Raw genomic sequence first — 22,887 nt, 5'->3', positions numbered from 1 at the left:
CCTGACACTCGGCTACACGGCAGCGATTTTGATTCTCGCTCGCACAATGACTGCTTCTCCCGCCGTGGCTCGACTGCGCCAGCTCTTGGCCGACGAGAGCAAGATCATTGTCTGCCCCGGGGTCTACGATGGTTTCACGGCCAGAATCGCCCTCCACGAGGGGTTCGATGCGCTGTACATGGTAGGAATTGCACCCCTCCAGCACACCGGCCAGTTCTCTCTGTTAACCTGGGTGTCTTCCTCCAGACCGGAGCGGGGACTACGGCCTCGCGATTGGGACAGCCAGACCTGGGGGTGGTCACCCTGAACGAAATGCGGGGTAATGCGGAGATGATCGCCAGCCTGGATCCCTCGGTGCCTTTGATTGCCGACGCGGACACGGGCTTCGGAGGTACATCAGCTCCAACCTTTTTGTACGATGCGATCGCATTGGCTGACATAAACTCCCATAGGGTCTCTCATGGTTCACCGCACCGTCACTGAATACATCCGCGCCGGAGTGGCTGCCCTGCACCTCGAGGACCAGCCCACCAGCAAACGCTGTGGGCATCTCAGCAATAAACAGCTCATCCCGGAGGAGGAATATCTGGACCGCATTCGCGCCGCCATCAATGCGCGAGCTCGCTCCCGGGGGGATATTGTGCTAATTGCGCGGACGGATGCGCTACAGTCGCTGGGGTATGAAGCGGCGGTTTCTCGACTCAAGGGGGCGATTGCCCTCGGGGCCGACGTCGCGTTTCTGGAGGGCGTCACGTCCACGGACCAAGCCCGGCAGGTCTGCGAGGAGCTCAAACCCACCCCTGTTCTATTCAATGCAGTTCCCGGGGGCGTTTCACCGGATCTGTCGGTGCAGGAGGCTCAGGAGCTCGGCTTCCGCCTGATCATCTTCCCTGGTCTGGCACTGGGGCCGGTGTACCAAGCTGTTCGGGAGGCAGCGCGACGGTTGAAGGAGACAGGAACCCAGGCCGTGCGAGTGGGAGAAAGCCCCCGCGACCTGTTCAACGTGCTGGGGCTGCAAGAGGCGGTGGCGCTGGATCTGGCAGCCGGCGGGCGCTTGTATGACAAGGGCGTGTAGCGGGACTTGAAGCAGCGGAAGAGGTTTCAGCCGGCTGGCCCCACGCAAAGAGCTTGGCCGATGTATACCACGAGATAGCAGATGAGAGCCATGCTCCAAATGGAATAAACTCATCCACCAGATGCTCCTGTCTGTCATTCAAGACGAACGGGTTCCATGGATCGGGAAGCAACCGATCGGGGGGCGGTGGGGAGGGCGGTGGATCGGCCACGGGCCAGCCTTGCGTCACCTGCCGCTGAGTCATGGCTGAGTCACCCGCCGGTGAAATTACGGTTACGCTAAGCCGAGTTTGGCTAATGGTGGGGTTCCAGCCCAAGACAGCAGAACAGTACTCCATATAGATACTCCGTACACAGTAATGACCACTGCGAGACAGAAGGGGACTAACCGAGGGTGCGCAATGAGACGCTATAGCCTTAGTAGCAACGTCTTCCTCCAGTGATCGGATACCCGTCTTAGCTTCAACTCAATGTCATGATGGCAGTGGTTCTTCATTTGCCCGCAGTCCCAATTGAAAACCACCGAGAAATATATATTACCGGCCCAGCTCCGTGGTCTACTGCTCCATCGAATCGCACCACGCATAGCTGGAGGGAAATGCTAACAAGGCAGGGAAAAAACATACCTTGTACTTCAATAGATATGTCAAATTCCAGATCATGGCTCTATATCGCTCCCCTACACAGTACCCAGCTGTTATGGTAGCTGCCTGTGATTGGCGGACGGGAGCTAGATGCCGGGGATTTGTGGTTCCGGCAGCCGGACCCCGGGTCCAGTGATGACTGATGATCCTCCCAACCAGACACAACCACAACAACCAGCAATTGAATACTACTGTCACCCCTCGACATCGCACGCATCCACCACCATGGCTGAACATCCTTCTTTCACTCTGGCTGCCCTCCGTAAGCACATCAGCCTAATCCAACAGGAACTCAAACACCCCGCCGACTGACTAACACGCGTCACCCAACAGTCCCGGTGGGCGGAATCGCCGGATACATGCGGACGCGCTCAGCCCCCTCTCTCATTGCCGGAGTTGGCCTGGGACTCTCCTACGCGTATGCCGGTACGTACTCCTCCAATCCCTCCCCGGCAGTAGCCAACACCACCCCTGCCTCTATGCATGACCCCTGCCCTCCCCAACTCGTGCTAACCACCCCGACCAGGGTATCTGATCAAGGAAAACAAGGACTACGGTACGGAGCTGGCCTTGGGCAATAGTCTCGTCTTGCTCGTGTCCGGAGCCATCCGGACCATCAAGACCAAAGCTAGGGCTCCGATCCCCTTGGCTCTGGGTGCCACGGGCTTGTTGGCATCTTTCTACTACCAGAAGAAGGTTCGCGAGTTTAGATTCGGGGTCTAAGATTAGAAGTAGTCATAGTGATCAATTGTATTTTTATTCTCCCCTCTTTACAACTTTCAGTCCCAAGTAAGGGGAGTAACTCCCTTTCCTAGCGGGATAGAACGGGTCGTGAGAACGGCGCCAGGATGGCTGGGATGGTGCAGGAGGCAGATCATTGGTGGAGGATTTGGATGGCTCCAGAATGGTCCTCATGTATGTGCTCTCTAGGCCGAAGGCTCTAACGCAGATTCAGAACTCCGCTCACTCACAAAAAGAGAGCGCAGAGTGGTCACTAGCCAAGACGAACGCTTCTCGTGCTACTGCGCGTCAATGGGAAGGGTCTAGTCAGATATACGCTACGAAGATGGCAATCATCCAACATGATTCAATTCAAAGTAAAGAAAAGAGCAAACAGTAAGAACAGGACATTTCGACCTTGTCAAAGGCGGAAGCCGTCTGTCCAATATCACGGAAATGCATACGATATCCAAACCTATCATCACCCATCACTCATTCCCCCCGTAGTCCGGCGGAGGAAGCTCGTCCCACATAGGCGCCCCGCCCAACTGCTCAAGGCAGGGTCCACCATCCGTGCAGAAGGGTCTCGTGCCGAATCACTTAAACATACTTGACAACGACCTCGCTGTCGCTGACCGAAACCGAGGTCAGGACCGAGCTCTGCTCAATGTCAATGATGGTGGCATCAGCCGGGCCAACTGAGGATCCATCCTTGGTCGCAGTGCAGTCGGTGAAGGTGACAGTGCCAAAGTCGGCAAAGGGAACCAGAGAGTCGTCCTCCTCGAAGTCCTCGACAATCCATTCGGCGTTGTACTCGCACAGGTCACCATCCACACCACCGGTGAAGGTGTGGGTCACAGAGGTGCCAGTGCTGACGTTCTCGATGGTGGCGGTACCGGCGGTCTTGCTGCTGGCATCGACGGTGACCTTGATGACATCGCCGGAGGAGATGGAGATGCCGCTGAAGTCGTAGGCATAGTCGGGGTACCACTCGTACCAGGCATCGTAGCTCACGGAGGAGCCCTGGACACAGAAGTCGACACCGGTTTGGAGGATGGCAGTGCCACAGGTGTCACCGTCAATGCCCACCCAGGCCGAGGCGCAGTACTCCTCGCGGTCCGAGCCTCCAGAGGGCACGGAGGGGGTGGGCACGGTGAACTCGGCGGTCACGGCAGTGTAGCCGGTGCCGATGAGGACCGCACCGGCCCAGTTGGAGCTGTACTCCACGTTCTTGGTGCCATTGAGAGTAAGGACCTCGTTGGTGCCGGGCTTGAAGGGAGGGTTGCTCTGGCGGCCTGCGGCACGCTTGGCGCGAGCAGCCTGGCGCTTGGCCGTGAGAGGAGCAGCCATAGCAGTGGTAGCCAAAAGGCCAGCAGTCAGGAGAGCACTGGTCTTCATCTTGATAGAGCAGAGGAGCTGGAGAGAACCGGTGGGAGAAATGTGATCTGTGAGGAGGGAGGAGTCTTGCTGTGTGCTGTTGAATAAGACATGTCTGAGAGGAAATTGGCCTTCAATTTATACCGCCGGACTGCTCTTGAAGTCGACCGGCCGTGTTAGCCATAGTTTGGTGGTGCCAGCTCCAACAGCGTAGGAGCAATATCGAGCAGATAGCGCTATCCGAATACGAAATTGACGCATTGGCTTATCAACGGCGCAATTGAGATAGAAGCCGGCGGTGGCTGACGGCGCCAAGGCGCCACGGAAATTGTGTTCTCCGTCCAGCATGGAGGTCTAATCTCGCCTAGCCCGGGTCGGAAGAAGTGGGCAGTCTTGGACAAAAGCTTCAACGGTTCAAGCATTTTGGATGGAGGGATCATGGGCGGCTTTTCAAGAACCACCCGTGGATCGTCGTCTTCCACATGGGACACGAACGATGCCTGCGCTCCAGTGTAGAACGCAACCTCAACGGGACGATCTCTGGAGTGAAACAGCGACCAGGTCGATGGCCTTTGGAGCCCCGCGGAGAGTCTGCAGAACAGCCATCGACCAGCGCGGTATGCGGGAGCGCTTTCCCCTAAGCGGCAGGTTCATCAGACTGGCACCACGGGGTGTGCCGCTGTGCCGCCATGGCATGATGATAACGAGACGTGCAGGTCTATTGGTTCCTCGATGATCGTCCCGTGTGTGACACGGCGAGAGATAGAGTCCGATTAGGACCAGGGATGGGGGTGGGTTGACGGCCAGATCGGCGTATGCTGATTCGCTCCTCTTTACCGGGCCTGCAGGTTCCGGCAAATTCAATTTAATTAACCTCGTCGTCCCCGCCTTCCCCAGCAATGACAAGCAAGGACAACCAAGGGCAAGAAATGGGATGGAGCAGACCGCATTGGAGCGCAAACGGGGCGAACCTCCAAGTACCAAGGTTGAGTTCGAAGAGCGGATTGGATGTTGGAGGGTTGTGCTCTCCCTTTCAATTATCCAGGCCTCCAAGGCAATTGAGTGTAACTTGGAGGCCGCGATGAAGCCCCTGACGAGCCACACTTACCGGCAGAGGGGTAATGCACGGCCAAGGCACTAACGGCCCGGAGTCCGACGGGATATCCACCCACTCCCCGGGGGCTTTCTTCAGCCCCGCCCAGGCATGACGCTTCAACTCTTATCAACACCATTCTCCGGCTTTGATTATTTCCCTCCGGTATATCATCACCTGGCAGAGTCAAGTATTAGCCCTAACGGCGCGGATATAATGCCAAAATGGGAGCGACGGTAGCACCCGATGTTCAACCTCGGCGATGCCTAACGGGTCCAGCCCCCCCTTTTCCGTTTAGACCCCAATTCTGTGCAACGTATATCGGGGCGCGGGAGGTTGTGAAGAAATAGCCCCCGGTGATGTAGAGTGACGGATCAAAGATAAGCAATGGAGTGGAGCCAAGTACGTGTGCAATGATGAGGAAACAGATTGTAGCTGCTTTTGGAGCGCCATACGGAAGCCCGCGGATTTGACCTGACTGTGTACGGAGTACCTCGGGGGTGACCCGAGTGCGGCCTCAGGGGCGTACTAACTGCGAACAATGTCATTCAGTGCCAGCGGCGAAACCCCGTATCTACTGAGGCGACTTGGTACACGCCTGGTTGTAAATTGAGGGGCTGACAAATTCCACATCAGGTTGGTTCTCATACCCCAGACGGATCAATGTGTTATCTAGCAGATGGTACCGCCATGTTAGCTGAATTGATCAGGTGGGAGAATGAAGTACATACTGTTGAGATCAAAGACGGGCCATCCCACCTTGCTCAACCCCGCAGTAGGATCGGTGACAAACGCTGCCCACGCCATTTGCATTCGAGACGCCAGTTCGACCTGCCCGGCAGATGCGGGGAGACCTGTGAACAACTCGGAGTTGCCGTAGATCATATTCATGTCGACGCCATGATACGCGCCACTTGTGGGATACAGCCGTGTGTTGTTCCAGTCAGCAAAGAAGCGGAAGCGCCAGGCGGACACGCCGAAACGTACCCGCTGAGCAGCCTGGTAGTCCGTCGGGCAGGTGAACGTGTTCTCGTTGAATGCTTGCCATTGCTCGACAGTGAGGCTTTTACCTTGCATATGAACCGCGATCTTGTAAAACCCGGCCTCGTTGTCGTTGTGGCCGAGAAGATAGGGCTTTTCAAAGTTAGTCAGGGTAAGGCAAAGGAGAAAGAAAAAAGAAAAAAAAAAAAAAAGCCCGGAACCAAGGGCCGACGTTGCAAAGGAAGAACATACGACGCGCGCGAACCGTCCTTTCGAAGTCAGAGCCTCGTAATCATCGAAGATCGTCACGTTGTCAATCGTAGCCTCAAAGGCGGGCAGAGTGCGGCCCACCGTGCCGGTCGAGGAGGTGGGTAGCTTACCCGCTGCGATCAACACCACCGATACTGACTGGCGCTTCATACAGGCCAGCACATGCGCAGTGGTATGGCACCCTAACTGGACAGTGATATTGTCCCAGTTTCGCGCGGACAAATCTGCTGAATTACCCCCAAAGCTCAATGCTGTGCCCGAGTGCGAGATCAATCCGGCCACGATGGGATCATTCGGCCAGGCATAGGCCCAGTAGTCCACCATTGCGGCTCCACAAGACTGGCCTGAGATCACAATCCGGTTTGCATCGCCGCCAAAGGCCTCGATGTTGTCATGAAGCCATTCAACGGCGGCACGCTGATCCAGTAGACCGAGGTTGCTAGTTGCCAGGGTTGGGATGCCTGGAAAACCGAAGACGTTCGTGCGGTAGTTCACCGTCACGACGATGATATCTTGGCTGCTTGCTAGACCAGCCCCCAAGTAGAACGGGGTATTCGTGGTGCCCGAGGTGTAACCTAGACCGAAGAAGGAGTTAGTTGCTGCCGTTCGGAGTTTTGTGCCGCATTAACACATACGGCCTCCATAGAAGTGAACATAGACTGGCTTAGGAGCCCGAGAAGTGGAGAGCCGAGTCCAAATGTTCAGGGTCAAGCAATCCTCGCTCTGCGAGTTGTTGCCCTCGGATGCCATGAAGGCCTTCATGATGCTGGGGAATTGCCCCGCCTCATTCGGGTATGTATACAGAGAGGTGTGGGTATAGGGACAGTCACTTTAAGATCAGCCTCAGACGACGATTGGTAGAGAAGATATATTCACGGGCTCGACTCACTATCCCTGTAAATCCGCTGGTTAATCATGTACCGTGGCATGAGGGGTATATTGATGGCGACCACTCACGAACGTGTCAGCAATATAGGGACCATCGCCTTGGTATGTCTGCGGGGGCTCCCATCGCAGGTCATTGATGGGTGGTTGAGCAAAGGGGATTCCTAGAAACTCTATCACCTCTCCGTGGCTAGCTGACAGATGGCCGGTGATGGCCTCATTGGCAGTCTGCACTGTGAGACTGTCGCTCGTGAGCGTTAGAGCCGGGCGCAATAAAACAAGCAGTAGAGCGGGCACCAGGGGTCGCATCTCGACTATGCGTACAAGGTATGATATAATGTCAAGAACCACGTAGGCCAAAAGGAATATATCCCTTCTTAGCCTCGGGCGTAGAAGGTAGAAATATGGCATGTCTCAACATATAATGACCAATGATGCTAGCAGCGTGTGGTGGCGTGGCTGTGAGCTTCATCCATCTCGATTAACCTCGGTGGTCCCACGGGAGAGTCCGCGCAGCGGGTGGAGGATGATGATAGAAAGCAAAAGACCCAGCGTGAAGAGAGCTGACGGTGGCAGTGATGATGGTGTGGAGGGGAACGTCGTGGAGGTCTGGTGACCTGCAATACACCTGGAACACAACGCCAGGCTCCAAAGGCTCCAAGGCTCCAAGGCGCCAAGGCGCGCAGGCACTCGCCTAAACCACGTGACCGTGGATTTCCTCATCCGTCGTACTTCGGCTCACTTTCAGCTTCACCTTTCAACTTTCATCACTTCATTCATTCTATCGATCCTGAGTTAATCTAGTCGCTCTTACAGATCTCTCCTTCCCGAATCTTTCCTCTCATCGGTGACCTTAAGCCGTGATATGAATCCGTCCCGAATCCGCTGAATCCACCGCACGATCCGAGCCCGATTCCTCAAGCCACTGTGATAGTACCAGTGATGATTGCAAAAGAGCTCCTCCACCCCAAAACACAGCTCCTGGGGTCAACAACCTGGTCTCCTCGCATCAGGTCATGGATCTCAAGGACTAGCCATGGATGACAACGCGCCTGCCAGTACCAATCGGGTAGATGCCATGCAAAGGCGGCAAGCAAATGGCGGGTGTCGGTGATGCCACCCGCACCATATCCCGGATTCTTATAGATAGCGTCTACGATCATTATGACGACCTCGATGGGAACTTGAGCCGCAATATGCTGCCCACGCCGTCGACAGCAGTTCCTCGGCTGGTTGCGCCTCGCCTTCTCGATCACCGCGTGAATCTCAGGAACCACCACCGGATTGGTTACGGTCTCAAGGCATCTCCAGCCGTGGTCTTCCTCATCCGCCTCAAAAGGAGTCATTGGGGGTCTTTGTACCCACGGCAATACGCCACTGGTGTGCTCCTCATACCCATATATAGTACCGAGCGTCAGCCAGTGGCTGCGATTCGCCCTCCAGTGACTCTCAACGGTGCGGAGCAGGACAGATAGGTTCGCTTCCAGTAGACTCTTCCCGATCATCCGGGTTAGGAGTACCCAGCATGGCATGTGAACTGTATATCCAACCAACCGCCCTTCTGCTCGGTTGATGTCCGGTCTCAAGATGTCAGCCACATGGAAAGGGACACACGCGTCCTCGACTGTCTCAGGTACTGTTAAAGTAATGGCTCTCAGGGGGTCCTTGGGGACCGAACGTGGATCCCCTGGCTTTTAAACCCGACAGAGAGCAATTCCCGAAACCTGGGGAGGCCCTTCACTGGGCTGATCGAGAACTAATATTCGGAGACATGACACTATTAGCATCCGTGTGTGTAGTGACCCCGGATCCATGAGATGCGGGACTGACTTGCATGGTAAAGGGACACAGCCGCTGATGGATACACTTGATACTCCATACTCTCTAATTCGGCACACGGGTCAGTTCTGGGTTCCAAAGGCCAACCCAGACGGCTTCTCTCCGGCCATAATGGCTCCGGTCTCATCGTAATCGGAATCAAAGACCCGCATACCACGCAGCACATATCAGGATCGTCAAGCCGAGAGCGCCAAAGCTCCCATTTGGCGGCCTTAGCTGCAGCCATGCTTGTCTCATCATGGTAGGGTTGAAAGAATTGTCGTAGGTGGCGCTCGGGTGCGACATTTAACCGGGTTATCGGGGGTGTGACTTCATGGGAGGCTTTACCGTCGGTGGTGAGCACATAGACATATCACCACGCTTTTTTTCCCTTGAAACGCTCCGGGATACGTTTCCGCGACCAGAAACACTGGTGGTCCCACCATCACTATGACAGTCATTTTTACTAATCTCATAGTGATTTATCGTATGCCAAGCTGTGGAAGTACGGACCCTCAGGCCTACATTGTCCTCTCACAGGTCATGTGGACGTGATTCTCGTTATCGAATGACAAAAATCCATTATACCACGAAAGACCAGCGAATGGATGATGGCGCTCACTGTTTTCAGCTATCTTGTATTTAAGTAATGCCATACAAAATCACGGTTCCATCCCCAGGCGGGCCGATTCCCAACACAGAGGGCTGGGTGGACACAATCACACAAGCGATGAGCAAACGCCCTTGATCCTGATTGAAGGAAAAGACCCAAGACCGTGGAGCGACACTTGCATTGTTTCAGGTCGCTCATCCCCAGATAAAACTGTGGAGTTCTGGCAGCAATGGTCACGCTTTAGGCGATTCAAACTGGGAAAACACGCCCCGCTGGGCGTCGACGAATTCGCGCAAGATCACCTCTTCATGCGTCTTGGACCGGGGGGTTACCTGACACGCAAATGGCCGGGGAGCCACCAGGAGTCCCTCAGAGTAGCCCGTCATCGGGTCCGTGTCGATGGGAATGGGCTCCCCGTGTGCATCGTGTTGTGGCTCGAAGCGAAAGGCCCAGAGCAACTTGGCTGCGCCGAGGAATAGGCTGCGCTCGGACAGATGGATGCCGGGGCAAATGCGGCGTCCCGCCCCGTAGCCGTAGTGATCACGGGCAGCATAGTCCGCTGATGCCGCGTACTGGGCCGCGAGCCCCGTCCGCCCGTCATATCGGTTGGGGTTGAAGCGATCGGGATCCGGGTAGACGGCATCGTCATGGTGCAGGCCCCAGATGTTGAGAAAGACGGTGGTCCCCCGCGGCAGAAAATAACGCCCGTCGACCCAGTCGTCCTCCGTCAAGGCATGCGGGATTCCCAGCGGGGAGATTGGGCGCCAGCGCATGGTTTCCTTGACCACCTGGCTAATGTAAGGCAGCCGGGGAAAGTCGTCCCAGACGGGCGACCGCTGGTCCCCACAGACGGCATCGAGCTCGGCCTGGGCGTGCCGCTGGACCTCCGGATGAAGCACCATCGCCTGGATGAGCACCTGCAGCGTGGCAGATCCGGTGTCCGAGCCGCCCTCCAGCAGGACGCCCCCAAGGAAGTCGACCTGGTTATCGGACAATCCCAGCTTGGCCTGGTCTTCCAGAACCCCGCCCATGAAGCAGGGCACGCAACCTACGGATTGCTGGCGCCGGTCGGCCACCTTGGTGCGCAGAGACCGATACAGCGACTTCATGCGGTGGCCAACATCGAGGGCGCGGTCCCGCCAGTGGCCCAAGTACTGCTGGGGGATCCAGTGCAGCGAGGGGAAGATGTCCACGGGCGGCGTCGCGCCCATCTCCATAACCTTCGACCAGCGGTCCATGAGATCGTTGAGGAACTCCACGTGCGGGGTGTCCCAGGACGGGGTGCGGATGCCGTACAGGACGCTCATGATGATGCTGTTGGTGGTGCGGGCAGGATGCCGCATATGCTGGTCGGGGCGGACGAGGAAATCCCGCAGCATCTGCGTATGCTCGGCCTCGAGCAGTCGGATATGGCGGGTCTCGCAGGCAGACTCGATGAAGTCGCGATGCACCGCCTTGCGCAGTCGGCGCCACGTATCCCCGTAGTTCATCATTAGCATCTGGTCGCCCCCGGTGATGAGGACCTGCGCCACGAACGAGGGCGGTCGGGCGCTGTAGACGGCGCTCTTCTTATCGAGCAGGTCCTTGACCAGACGGCGATCGGTGATGACCACGGCGGTGGCAGGCCCAATCTTGAGACTGAAGAGGCGGCCATATTGCTTCGACCACTCGGTGAACCTGGCGGGGCGGAGTCAGTCTGGGGGCATGTCGACTTGGCTGGGGCAGGTACCGCAGATAAGCCCGTCGCTTGGGAATCTGATGCAGGTTTCCGAGCCACGGCAGGCGAGGAGGACCTGAATCCCGTCACTTGGTATGGGGAGACCGGGGACTGAGACGGGGGCACCCACCTGGAGGCAGCTTCTGATCCCGGCGGGACTGCAGCAGCGCCCTGCGGACCAGCAGGATGACTGCGACGCCAACCAACACGGCCAGGCGGTAGAAAACGGTCATGGGTGAGTGGTACGGATGATGCAAGCTTGGTGGGATTTTTGCACGATTTCTGGGGAATAAAACGCGGTCACAACAGAAGGGGGCGATGGGAAGACCCTGGCAGCAGCTGAGCCTCGAGACCCTGGCTAGCGCGTCGATAGTGGCATGCACGCCATCCATCCATCGGCTGGTCCCCGCACCGCTGTGCAATCCGTCAACATCTCACCTGCAAGCATGCGAAATGACACCCTACTCGATCGAGTCCGCAGAGATGAACAAATCCATGACGATAACTCGGGAACCTTGATCCCCATGGCAGAAGTAAGGTGTGGCTGGCTGGCCACGTTGGCCCGGTCGGATTGTCGATCAGAAAACCTAATCGATTGGCACTCCGATGCAAGGAAGTAGCGGTCCGATGCTTTGAAGTTTGAGCGGGATCCCATTACTCAATCGGAGCCGTCCGAGTTGGTCGGGTCTTGGGTTCGAGTGGGGCAATTTATCTCTACCTGACACCATGGACTGCATGAACCCCCCCCCAGGTGGCAAGTCGGTAACTCTCTGCTATCGAGACAGGATGGCCTCCTTAATCCTTGTCAAGACGGGAGATAAAGTTATTAAGGTCTTCCACCGACGCCACTTTTAGCGAAGCTTGACTTGTCGGTCCCGACGCGCGTCGTGGCCCTCGCCTAGAGCGCGCCAAGCCCGCCCTACGGGGCGCCTTACGCATCGCCCGCTCGGTTTCTGAAGCTATTCCCACATGTGCCGCTGCCATCTTGCATGGAGCAGCCAAATTAAATCCCCTCAGCGCTGCTGAAGAAGCCTACCCCTACACGGTACTCAGGTGTCAAGGCTCCACACGTCGCGGTTGGCTTCTGTCGCTTAGGGGTCGCGCCAAACGCTGGACGCCATCCACCGATGACACCCAACTGAACAGATCCCGTAAAAAGACGCCACTCCAGTCTTCGGCCGTCGTCTCGAGAGCTGAAGCGTATCCGGGCCAGACGGTAGTTACGTCGCCTTCGCAGGGCGTCTATCGTGACCCCGTCCTCGGCCAGGGACCGAAGTCGACGAGTCGTAATACACCCAGCCGGGACACCACTGTTCCCTCCTCTCACTGCCGGCGATGATGGGCGGAGCCAGTCAAACGAGAGCTCGAGCATGTCGAACTGAGTGCACTAGCTGAAACCTTGGCTTCTCTGGCCGCCGTCCGAGAGCATGGCTGATGTGGACCGTTCGACGTAGACTCACCCGTTCTCGAATCACCGGCCATGTCAACCTCGTGGATGGCCTGGGAGACTTTTCCCAATCGATGTCGTCGAACGCTGATCGCAGACCTGAGAGCATGGTTGCGGGAGCTTCTCTGTTATCGTGCCCGACTTGACGGCTCCATGAGGGGGACTATAAAGACCGCCGGTTGGGCCTGGGAACTCGATTGATCATTCCAATCTTCCCATCCTTTCACTCTCGTTCATTCTCTTTCTTTTCTTGAGCAGTCTACTGCCCACGTTCGCTCCCTTAGTCACTCTCTTAATCTCTTCGTTTTCTTTCTGCCCGCCCCTTCACAGGATGAAATTTTCCTCTTTCGCTGCGGCGTTGGCTCTGGCAGCCAGCGCATCGGCTGCCGCATTGCCCCATGCCTCCTCCAATCTTGACCGGCGGGACGCCACCTCCCACGAGATCTCCGGGTTTTTCAGCAAGAGTTGCACCCGCGAGAAGATGACCGTTCGGAAGGAATGGCGCAATTTGACCAAGAAACAGCAGGACAGCTTCCTCGACTCGATCCAGTGCTTGATGGACAAGCCCGCCAAATCCGGACTGACGGCGACGACCAGCCGCTTCAGCGATCTCCAGGCCCTGCACCGCGGGATGACCAACACGGCCTACGCTGATATCATCCACCATGTGGTACGTGAGATGATTGATCTTCTTGCGGTGGGACTAACGGCGGCGATAGGGACAATTCCTCCCGTGGCACCGCTACTACATGCACATCTACGAGACTCTCCTTCGGGATGAATGTGGTTACAATGGCCCTCTCCCGTAAGTGCTCCTACCTCACTCCCCTTGACGCCATGAAGTCTAGCCTGCATGCTCATCCGTCCGGTGCAGCTGGTGGGATGAACAAAAGGACGCGGACAGTGGGAACATGTGGCAGTCGTCCATGTGGGGCGCCGACGCCTTTGGAGGCAATGGCACTGGATCGGACCTCTGCGTGCGTGACGGCCGCTTTTCGAACTACACCTTGCACATTGGCCCCGGGGATGAGGACACCGACTACTGCTTGCGCCGCGCATGGGACACCGAGAATGTCATTGCCAATGCCAACAGTACTTCACTCGACATGTGCAATGCCTACAACACCTTTTCTCCTTGGTGGGACTGCATCTCCAACATCCCCCACAAGGGCGTGCACACCTACATCGGTGGCGTGGTAGGTGCCGCATCTGACCTCTTCCTAACCGCGCGCGAGAACTGGCTGACCGAGGGTGCAGATGGCTGATATCAAGTCCTCCCCCGGCGACCCGATCTTCTTCATGCACCACGTGTACATTGACCGGGTCTGGTGGCTGTGGCAGAAGCAGGACCCCATCAACCGGTTGTACGACATTAGCGGCCCAACCCTCAACCACACGGCCAACGTCGAACCGGCCGGTGGCTGGCAGAACGCCACCCTTCACTACGAGCTCTCGTCGTTCAACATCATGCCGAACACCACCATTGCCCATGTGATGAACACCCAGGGAGGATACCTCTGCTACGGCTATGAGTAGAGCGGACAGCCTGCCGGTGGACGGATGCATGGGATCGGATTGGCCTTTCTGAAATCCAAAGATAGAATCTGATAGAACCAATGATAGACTAGACTTTATTTCATCGTCCCTGTTGTAGATTGGTCTTGGTATCTGGACGGCTTGGAAACAGCACAGTTCCCCGTGTTTACTGATTAACCTCGTCAGCATGGTGATCCTGCCAGCCGTCTCGTTCCTCATGGCTTTCTTGTGTGTGCCTCGCTCTTGTCAGGTGATTGGAGCACGTGGGTTGGCTTCATTCCCACCCGCCGGCCCCATCCTCTCTCCCTTCCCTTCTCCCCTCTCCTGGCTACTGTCAGAAACACCTGGGCTATTATCACCGAATCGATACCCCGAAATGCCCCCGGACCAATATCCGGTGAGGGTGTATTTGTCTTTGCGCCAATTACTGCTATCATATTCAAGGGAGAGACACGGGTGGGGACAATGGCACACATGATAGTATATATCCAGTGGCCACTTTTCTTCTATCCGACACTCAACCCCAAGCATTTTCGCGCCAGTCATGGCCTCCGAATGAACTCCCCTACCATCCCAGTCTCACTGCACTTTTGACGCGACGCTTGGCTAACTGAATCTCAAAGCAGCTCGTACCTTCGGTCTTCTCCGCGCCAAGCTGCGCTCCCGCCGATCGCGGGAGACTCGCGTCCAACACCGACGATCACGGTTCTTCCAGAAGGTGACGCGGGGTCAGGCCCGAATTCTGGACCAGGATCGTCGCCAGGTGCCACACCGAAGGGGTGTTAGCAATATCTAAGATGGAGATCTCCGCCTGGAGGTCGCGGAGGCTCCAGGCCCGGATCTCCACCGCGGTCAAGCTGTCCACCCCATACCCGCTGACCGGCTTGGACGCGTCGATATCCGCCACGTCCATTCCGAGTTGTTGCGCCAACCGACCACGGACGGCATCGGAAATGAGAGTCGTTGCCGACTCTAGGCTGTGAGCCTTCCCGAGACTATCCTGGAGCTCGTGTGTTGTGCCGGTATTCCCTTGATTGGCCACCCCGATTGCTCGCACATGTCCCATCTTCGCGGCCGTGTGGTAGTACGGAGGATTGAGGCCTTGGCCTGCAGCCCAGCCTCCAGTGGCAACGCCTAGAATCAACTGGGCGCAGGTGGCGTCGTTGGGGGCTGCTCTCCCCTGCAATGCCGCCTGGAGAATACAGAGCAGCTCCTCACCTCTGATCCCGACCAGACCCTGCAGCTGGGTGGATCGCTTGAGTTCAGGCTTGTGGGCCAAGTACCCGACATCTAACACAGCACCAACATCGATGGACACGCCGGGCTGGCCCTGTGTCCGACGGTGATACGCGAGGGCGTCCAGGAACGTGTTACCTGAGCACATGACCCGTGAGATATGATTCAGTAAAGAGGAGTAGGATCAACACACTTGCCGCATAATTTCCTTGGCCGCGCCAGCCGATCACCCCCGACAAGGATGACAGCATCACAAAGATATCAAGATCCTCCGGCGCAGCGCAATGAAGGTTCCACGTACCCATAGCCTTCGTGTTAATGCCTGAATACCATTGCTGAGGCGTCATCTGTCGGAAAGTGGCATCCTAGGATCCTGGCGTCAGAGAGTAGGATCAACCTTCGCCAGACTACTTACCGAAAGCAGCATTGCAGCCTGCAAGATTCCCTTCACAGGAGGTAATTCTGAAGAGCACCGTCGAAACGCTTTCCTCACCTGTTCTTCGTCACTGATGTCGCATCGGTAAGCCGTTGCCTGCGCACCCTTTGCGGACAGAGCTGCGAATACGTCGGACGCCTGAGGGTGGTCAGCGCCTTGGCGGGATAGAAACAAGAAATGTCGGGCCCCATGATCCGCCATCCAGAAAGCAATGTACTGCCCGATGCCGCCCATTCCGCCCACGATAACATACGTGGCTGCCTCCACAAAACGAATGGGAGGCACGGGTGGAGGCACAGTCATGACCAGATCATGACCGGTGGCCTTGAGCACCACTTTGCCCGCCACTTGTCCACTTGCCAGACGCTGTAGTGCCTGTGGGATCTCTGAGTAGCCCATAACATGCATGGGAGAGGCTGGTCGACAGTCATGGTCGTTATAGAATCGCAGTGCCTTGTTCAGAGCCTGGGCGGCGCGTGAGAGACTCTGTTGGTACATGCCCAGCACGTTGACCGAGTGAAAGGAGACACCTCGGATAAAGGGGGCCATGTCAAGGCCGGTATTTTCCACTAGATGGAGTCAGTGTGATGCATGGCGGTCACAATTTGAGAAGAAACCTTACGAATATCACGTTTGCCCAACTCAACGAATCGCCCAAAGGGTGCCACTCGCAGCCAGGACTGTCGGAGGCCCTCTCCCGCCAACGAGTTCAGCACCACATCCACGCCCTGGCCTCTGGTCAAACGCTCGATGCCCGAGGCGAAGGTCAGGTCGCGACTGTTGAAAATGTGGTCTTCGGGGATGGAATAGGTTTGTTGCAGATAATCCTTCTTCTCCTGGGAACCAACCGTGGCGAAGATCTCCGCACCGAGGACCTTGGCCATCATGATGGCTGCTTGGCCCACTCCTCCCGCGGCCCCATGAATCAATATGCTCTCTCCGTGCTGTAATCTTGCGGCCTCTACAAGCGCCTGGTATGCGGTAACATAGTTCAGAGGGATTGACGCGGCCGTCTCAAAAGTCATGTCCGCAGGGATTGGATGGACCATGCATTCTGGGCTGCGAACAAAGGTGCTGAAGCTTCCCAGTCTCCAGGTCAGCACGCGGTCCCCCGACTTGAATTTGGTCACGGCGCTGCCAGTCCGGCAGACAATCCCACTGCATTCCAAGCCGACCTTTCGCTCGGGAACTTGATCCAAGGCGACCATGGTGTCCATGAAGTTCACCCCGGATGCCTTGACCTCGATCTCCACGTCATCGTGTCCCAACGATTGGTTGTACAGGGGATCATCTCGGAAATAGATTGAGCTCAATATACCAGGAGACGAGATGGCGACAGTCAGGCCTCGATCAGGCTGCTTCAGCAAACCTAGCTCTTTGCTAGGTGCCCCGCCCACTGCAGATGCTAGACCATTAAGGGCCCGGTCCAGGCGGATCCGTGGAATCAGCAGTCGACCCTTTCGAACCGCAAACTCGCGGTCGATATCCCCACGGCTCCATCCACTGACCACATTCACAATAGCACCGGCGTCCGATTCCTTATTGCCATTCGGCCAATCGAGGTCGATCGTTGTCAGAGTCACGTCCGGTTCCTCCTGCCGAATCGTTCGTGATAGACCGGTTATCAGTGCTGCCTGTGGTCTAGCACACTTGAAGGCTGTGCCTGACGTCACCCAGAAAACGCCTGAAGCCTCCAGGAGGAGGCGCTTAAGAATCAGGAACACCTTTGGTGCAGTGTCAAATAATATAGGGCGTGCCAGATCTGCTAGGACGATACAGCATTGGGTGCTCAGGTCGATATCCTTGGATTCGTATAAGCTGGCATGTGAGGTGGGCACGCCTTGCTTGTGCAAAATGCCTGAAATAGATGCTGATAGATTGTGCACCCGGTTGCTTTCCCCGGGAGGGTCAATGATGAGGATATTTTCAGGCATTGGATTTTCTATCTCCGCCGTGGCGGTGGCCACCATGAATGGTATGGACGACAACTGCTGCACTGGGTTGTTTGCAATGAAGAACTCAAATTTGAAGTGGCTTTTGCGTAATTCGTTCGCCCACTCACTTTCTGATTTGGATGAAAGGCTCCCGCCTAATATCGCTAGACTGCCACGGTCTTTTAGCAGACGTCTTGCCCTCGCGATGGCGTCATCATCTGTTTGACTGGAATGGTGCATGATGATGCAGTCATATACGTCAGATAGCATGTCTCTGGACTCAGGATCTCGTGCAGACAACAAATCAACGGATTTGAAATAGCGTCCCCATGCCTGGAATTTGGCATCAAACATGGATACGTTTGCCTCTCCAGTCGTTGCAACCGTGTACTGCTTGAACCAAGGTGCCTTTTCCCCGTCAACCGCTTGCAATGTTTTGAGGACATCTTCCGTGATCTCGCTATCCTCCGCATTAAGCTCCATAATGCTCAGGTCTGGGTGTTTATGTCCTAGAAGCCTCATGAACATCAGAAGCGGGTTTTGCGTCGTGTTTTCATTCTTCGCTGAAGCGGTACATAGTGCCGCCAGGCCCTCCCCGTCGAGGTATGAGATGTCTTCTTGCCAGTGCATTCGGCTTACAATCCTTCTAGCACTATCGCTGGCACCTTGATCATCTGCCGAGTCCGGATGTCCGGTCATTCTGGTCACCGTAAGTTCTTCCATTGTCATTAGAGGCCTTTCCCAGTCATCCGTCGAAGCGTGAAGGTCCATCTGTGCACCTCGAAGACCATGCGGCTTGACGTCCGAATACGCGCGAAGAATGGTTCCTGGCTTAGTTGGCATGCCGTTGGATATCCAGAGCTTCCCGATAGACACTGGAAGCGCTAACTCTTTCCCCTGCATGCCTTCATCGATAATTGCCATGGAAATCTGAATGAAGCTATCCAGGGTACAGGGGTGGATTAAGTGATCGTGAGTGAATTGTCCGGGCATCCAGCTGGAGACATCTGGAATCTGGACCGCACACACCACCTGCGTCTGATTTCTCCGGATCTCGATGCAATTCTTGAATGGTTCTCCCAGATGTAGGCCGTGCTCTGATAGCCGGTTGTAGAAGTGTTGCGGGGGGACGACAGACTGACAGCTCTGGCTTGTCTGATGATATGCGGTCCGATGCTTCTCGTCCCACCGAGCCCTTTCATCAGCCACGCCTGACATAGGGTCCTCCCTTTTGGCCGTGTATTGAATTCGCACTAGGCCTGAGCAGTGGTGTATCCAGGATTTGGCCGTCATACGGGTGTATATGTTAAATTCCTGCCAGTACGGTGCTTGCAACGTCCGAGTACCAGGACTGCGATGTTGCAAGTGGATCATCGTCTCTGGCCCGTCTCCCGTGCGTGGTACGATCAATGGGTTGCGGATCACCACATCACGCAGCTCATACGCATCAATAGCTCGGTCGGAATCTCCTGTCTCCCGGGCGGCTTCCAGAGCCATAGCCAGCATACCGGCGGCGGGATATAGGATTCTATCGTCCACTACGTGCTCCGCAATCCATGGGTTCTCCGAGAGGCGAAGGAAGTGGCGCCAGCGTGGCTGGGAAGGGTTGCCCTCGTTGTCTCTTACCCCCAGGAGGTCTTTCCGTGGGTGTTCCTTGAAGAGAAAATTGGCGGAAATGGCCGAGTCGTGCCAGTACCGGTTGCTGTGGTTCCATGGGAATGGGGGCAGGTCAACCAGTATTTGCAGTTTCCGAGCTGATGTAGCATGCTGGTTGGCCTTGACTATATCGGCCTCGCTGCCTCGCTGAAAGAGAAGGCCGACGGTTTCAAGGAACGCGCGCCTGGGATCTTCTTTCCGATTCAGAACGCTCATCACGTCACAGCCTGCCCCGGTAGCAGTCAAGGTTTGCTTGATGGGAGTCTGCAGGACCCCATGAGGGCCAACTTCCACCATTGCATTCACATAACAATAATCCGGCCCCTTCTTAGCTGACTTCCGAGGGCTATAGGAGACCAGTGCTTGGATTGCGTCGACGAATCTAACCTGGCTAAGCAGGTTTTTCACCCAATACTCAGAACCCAACTCACAGTTGTCGATGGGCTTCCCTGTCACGCTCGAAAACATGACGGGTTGATGAGTGGCTCCGGGAAGAGGCTCGATGGATCCCAGAAGTTCACGATACCGGCCTGCGACGGTCTCCATATGTGGTGAATGATAGGCCACGTTGACCTTGAGTTCTTTCGCCACGATGCCAGCCTCCTTGAGGATCTTTCCAACCTCGGCAATGGCAACAGCATCCCCCGAAAGCGTGACACTGCTTGGACTATTGACGCAGGCCACCACGAGATTTCCCTCCGTCACTCTGTCCATGTAGCGGCCTATGTCTATCTCGCTGATGCTGACCGCGAGCATCGCCCCGTCTGCCTCAGGCCTCATCGTGGAGAGTAGACCAGAGAGCTTCCCGCGATGATATGCAATTGTCCACGCGGCCTCGGCCGTGATTGCTCCTTTGGCATAGGCTGCTGCCGTTTCTCCACCAGAATGGCCAGCAACCGCTACGGGAGAGATCCCAACGCTCCTCAAGAGATCTACCAGAGCCACCTGCACAGCGGTACACAATGGCTGGCTATACTCCGCATCATTCACTTTCGATGACTGCTCGTTTCGCAGCAACTCCTCCTTGAGCGACCAGGGACAACCAAGGCGTTTGAGGTATGTGTCCCCAGACTTGATGCTTTTGGCGTATTCCTCGTATGCCATCAAGCTGTGGCCCATCCCATGATACTGGGCGCCCTGTCCGGTGAACACAAAGGCAGTCTTCATTCGCCGCGAGGAGCGGATCGGGCTTGCCATTGTTGCTTTGCCTTGAGTGAGCTGCCGTGGCGAAGAGAGTACGATGAACGACTTCCAGGGAAATCGCGTCCGGCCTGTTGCAGCCGTGTACGCAAGGTCCTCCACTAATGGTGACCATTCCGCAATGGGGAGCTGGGAAGCCTTAATATGCAAATAGTCGTTCCACGCGTCAAATATCCGCTTTGAGCCAGATTGCTCGTGCGCCGAGAGCACAACGAGCTTAGGAGACGCCCCTGACCCTGCAGTGTCTTCTTCAACGCTACTACTGCTATTGTATCCGGAGTCCAGGGTCCCCTTCGTTGGGCTGCCTGGGACACCCTTCAGCGACGTGATCTGGAGCCCGTTGGCGTACGATGTGTGGTGGCACCCTTCCAAGCTATGAGTGCTCAGATAAGAGAATGCGTCTTCTAGGATAGCATGAGCATTTGCTCCAGCGAACCCGAAGGAATTCACACTGATGCGCCGCGTCCCGTCGTACGGCCAGTCCATCAGCTCCGTCGGGACGGCCAGGTTCCATTCTTGCAGTTGGATGCGGGGATTGGGCTTCTCGAACCAGACCTGAGGCGGAATCTTGCCGCTTTCGAGGATGTATATTGCCTTTATAATGCCGACCAGGCCACTGGCACCTTCGAGGTGGCCAATGTTATCTTTGACTGACCCCATCCAGAGAGGCTTTCCTCGGGGCCTGGCCTTGCCAATTGTTTCTCCAAGCACCCGTGTCTCTGTCGAATCTCCTGCTATGGTACCAGTTCCCTACAGTTTTAAAATCAGCGTACTGCCTCTGGGCTGTGGTGACGGAATGCATATGGAATGAGGCTCGGACTTACATGTGCCTCGAAGTACCCGGTGTCTGCCAGATCAAGCCCCGCATCCTCGTAGGTTCGAAGAATCAGATTCTTCTGCGAGGTCCGCGACGGCTGCGTGAGCCCCGGGGTATTGCCATCCTGATTCGATCCCGTATTTCGGATCACTGCACGAATAGTGCTTTTGTCTCGGATGGCCTTATCCAGGGGCTTGAGCACCAGGCAGCACGTTCCTTCCCCACGTCCATAGCCGTTGGCCTTCTCATCAAAGGCCTGAGTCTTGCTGTCCGGAGAGAGAAAGTGAAAGGTGGACATTGTTAGGTTGTTCTCCGGGCTCGATATAATGTTCGCCCCGCCTACCAGCGCCTGTATCAGTCAGCCCGCGTTCTCGCGTCGAAGTAGAGTTTACTGACCATATCCGATTCCCCTGTTCGCAGGCTCTGGCATGCGAGATGAAGCCCGACTAACGATGATGAACAGGCTGTATCAACAGTCACGCTCGGTCCAACCAGGTTATAGAACCACGAAATGCGGTTTGCGATGGCGGCAGCCTCGGTGCCTGTGGCGGCATAGAAGGGCATATTATAGGGATCCCGTTCCAAACTCTTCTGATAGTCATGGTTGAACGATCCAAAGTAGCAGGAGGTGTTCGTTCCAGACATTGCCTCGAGTGTGAGGCCGGCTTTCTATAAGTTAGTCGAGCGACCAAGGGCGGCTCATCGACGTGTAGACTTGCCGTTCTCCATGGCTTCATACGCTACCTCGAGACACATGCGTTGCTGAGGATCAATGGCTTTGGCCTCGTTGGGCGTGATGGAAAAGAACGGGGCATCAAAAGCATCGATGGGGCGATTCATGAAGTGGCCGCCGCGGCAATGCTGCGTGTCCGAGCGCTCCGCATGGGGATGGTAGAACGCATCGATGTTGAATCGGTCTTTTGGGGTCTCTGTGAGAGTACTCTCGCCATTCAGAAGTACTTCCCAGAGCTTTTCCGGGTTGGATGCGTTGCCGGGAAAGCGGCCACCGATGCCGGTGACGGCGATTGGCATGACTGGATCTGGGTGAGTGGCTGGCATGGCTATACGGTTGATCTTATGTTTGATTAAATGGACAAAGAAAAGATTGGTTCACTGTTGTCGGAATTCCCGAGCAGTCCAGCTGAGATGATTCCCTTCGCTAATAGTAGCTTCGTCGTGGCTGTCGGCAGACTTGACGGTTCCAGTTGACTCCGTGCGCACCGAGCTATCATTCAATGCAACCGTCGATAATATACGCGCCATGCACCGCTGAGCTACGCCACTGCCTTGTCTGCTCCTTCATGTACCAGCACTAGCATTGTACTGCCCAGTTCGGCCTCAGTGTCCGAGCACAGGTGACGCGATGGTGACCTACACAAGCCGATTTTTCTTGGTTGGGTCCGGCTTCAAGCTTTATAACGACCAGTCTTTGG

General features: G+C 56.1%; 10 protein-coding genes across 10 annotated transcripts; 4 read left to right on the top strand and 6 right to left on the bottom strand.

Annotated features, from left to right (window-relative positions):
* Positions 1-46: 46 nt before the first annotated feature.
* Positions 47-1,409, top strand: BO80DRAFT_461895 (isocitrate lyase/PEP mutase family protein; the record flags this gene model as incomplete). Its single annotated transcript, XM_025722480.1, has 3 exons — positions 47-181; positions 247-391; positions 453-1,409. 3 exons carry the CDS (start codon positions 47-49, stop codon positions 1,073-1,075), a joined length of 903 nt encoding a protein of 300 aa, XP_025579189.1. The 3' UTR covers positions 1,076-1,409.
* Positions 1,410-1,917: 508 nt separating this feature from the next.
* Positions 1,918-2,491, top strand: BO80DRAFT_422093 (TMEM14 family protein). Its single transcript, XM_025718740.1, has 3 exons — positions 1,918-1,980; positions 2,052-2,144; positions 2,245-2,491. The coding sequence occupies exons 1-3, from the start codon at positions 1,944-1,946 to the stop codon at positions 2,439-2,441; spliced, it is 327 nt and encodes a 108-aa protein (XP_025579188.1). The 5' UTR covers positions 1,918-1,943; the 3' UTR covers positions 2,442-2,491.
* A 447-nt stretch (positions 2,492-2,938) lies between these two features.
* Positions 2,939-4,039, bottom strand: BO80DRAFT_210706 (A4/G1 family peptidase). Its single transcript, XM_025714305.1, has one exon. It carries the CDS (start codon positions 3,834-3,836, stop codon positions 3,039-3,041), a length of 798 nt encoding a protein of 265 aa, XP_025579187.1. The 5' UTR covers positions 3,837-4,039; the 3' UTR covers positions 2,939-3,038.
* On the top strand, positions 4,040-4,650 carry BO80DRAFT_210707 (uncharacterized protein). The gene has a single exon (XM_025714306.1). It carries the CDS (start codon positions 4,243-4,245, stop codon positions 4,549-4,551), a length of 309 nt encoding a protein of 102 aa, XP_025579186.1. The 5' UTR covers positions 4,040-4,242; the 3' UTR covers positions 4,552-4,650.
* Positions 4,651-5,482: 832 nt separating this feature from the next.
* On the bottom strand, positions 5,483-7,353 carry BO80DRAFT_347239 (putative cholinesterase; the record flags this gene model as incomplete). The annotated part of the gene is made up of 5 exons (XM_025715412.1): positions 5,483-5,580; positions 5,640-6,042; positions 6,142-6,734; positions 6,795-6,988; positions 7,121-7,353. 5 exons carry the CDS (start codon positions 7,351-7,353, stop codon positions 5,483-5,485), a joined length of 1,521 nt encoding a protein of 506 aa, XP_025579185.1.
* A 484-nt stretch (positions 7,354-7,837) lies between these two features.
* BO80DRAFT_422090 (uncharacterized protein) lies at positions 7,838-8,797 on the bottom strand. Its single transcript, XM_025718739.1, has one exon. It carries the CDS (start codon positions 8,547-8,549, stop codon positions 7,962-7,964), a length of 588 nt encoding a protein of 195 aa, XP_025579184.1. The 5' UTR covers positions 8,550-8,797; the 3' UTR covers positions 7,838-7,961.
* Positions 8,798-9,212: 415 nt separating this feature from the next.
* On the bottom strand, positions 9,213-11,617 carry BO80DRAFT_422088 (cytochrome P450). Its single transcript, XM_025718738.1, has 3 exons — positions 11,323-11,617; positions 11,205-11,268; positions 9,213-11,152 (listed from the first exon to the last, which is right to left on the bottom strand). Exons 1-3 carry the CDS (start codon positions 11,423-11,425, stop codon positions 9,709-9,711), a joined length of 1,611 nt encoding a protein of 536 aa, XP_025579183.1. The 5' UTR covers positions 11,426-11,617; the 3' UTR covers positions 9,213-9,708.
* A 578-nt stretch (positions 11,618-12,195) lies between these two features.
* Positions 12,196-12,564, bottom strand: BO80DRAFT_441703 (uncharacterized protein; the record flags this gene model as incomplete). The annotated part of the gene is made up of 1 exon (XM_025721213.1): positions 12,196-12,564. The coding sequence occupies one exon, from the start codon at positions 12,562-12,564 to the stop codon at positions 12,196-12,198; it is 369 nt and encodes a 122-aa protein (XP_025579182.1).
* Positions 12,565-12,970: 406 nt separating this feature from the next.
* BO80DRAFT_346666 (tyrosinase family protein) lies at positions 12,971-14,175 on the top strand (the record flags this gene model as incomplete). Its single annotated transcript, XM_025715379.1, has 4 exons — positions 12,971-13,309; positions 13,359-13,444; positions 13,514-13,835; positions 13,897-14,175. The coding sequence occupies 4 exons, from the start codon at positions 12,971-12,973 to the stop codon at positions 14,173-14,175; spliced, it is 1,026 nt and encodes a 341-aa protein (XP_025579181.1).
* Positions 14,176-14,511: 336 nt separating this feature from the next.
* On the bottom strand, positions 14,512-22,542 carry BO80DRAFT_491002 (type I polyketide synthase). Its single transcript, XM_025723672.1, has 10 exons — positions 22,174-22,542; positions 21,851-22,119; positions 21,462-21,716; positions 21,002-21,387; positions 19,853-20,902; positions 16,894-19,819; positions 16,470-16,791; positions 15,827-16,416; positions 15,605-15,776; positions 14,512-15,549 (listed from the first exon to the last, which is right to left on the bottom strand). The coding sequence occupies exons 1-10, from the start codon at positions 22,511-22,513 to the stop codon at positions 14,876-14,878; spliced, it is 6,984 nt and encodes a 2,327-aa protein (XP_025579180.1). The 5' UTR covers positions 22,514-22,542; the 3' UTR covers positions 14,512-14,875.
* Between the last annotated feature and the right edge of the window lie 345 nt (positions 22,543-22,887).

The sequence above is a fragment of the Aspergillus ibericus genome (assembly GCF_003184845.1).
Source record: "Aspergillus ibericus CBS 121593 unplaced genomic scaffold BO80scaffold_5, whole genome shotgun sequence".
NCBI lineage: Eukaryota > Fungi > Ascomycota > Eurotiomycetes > Eurotiales > Aspergillaceae > Aspergillus > Aspergillus ibericus.
Note: the sequence above shows the minus strand (reverse complement) of the source record. Positions and strands in the feature narration are given on the sequence as shown.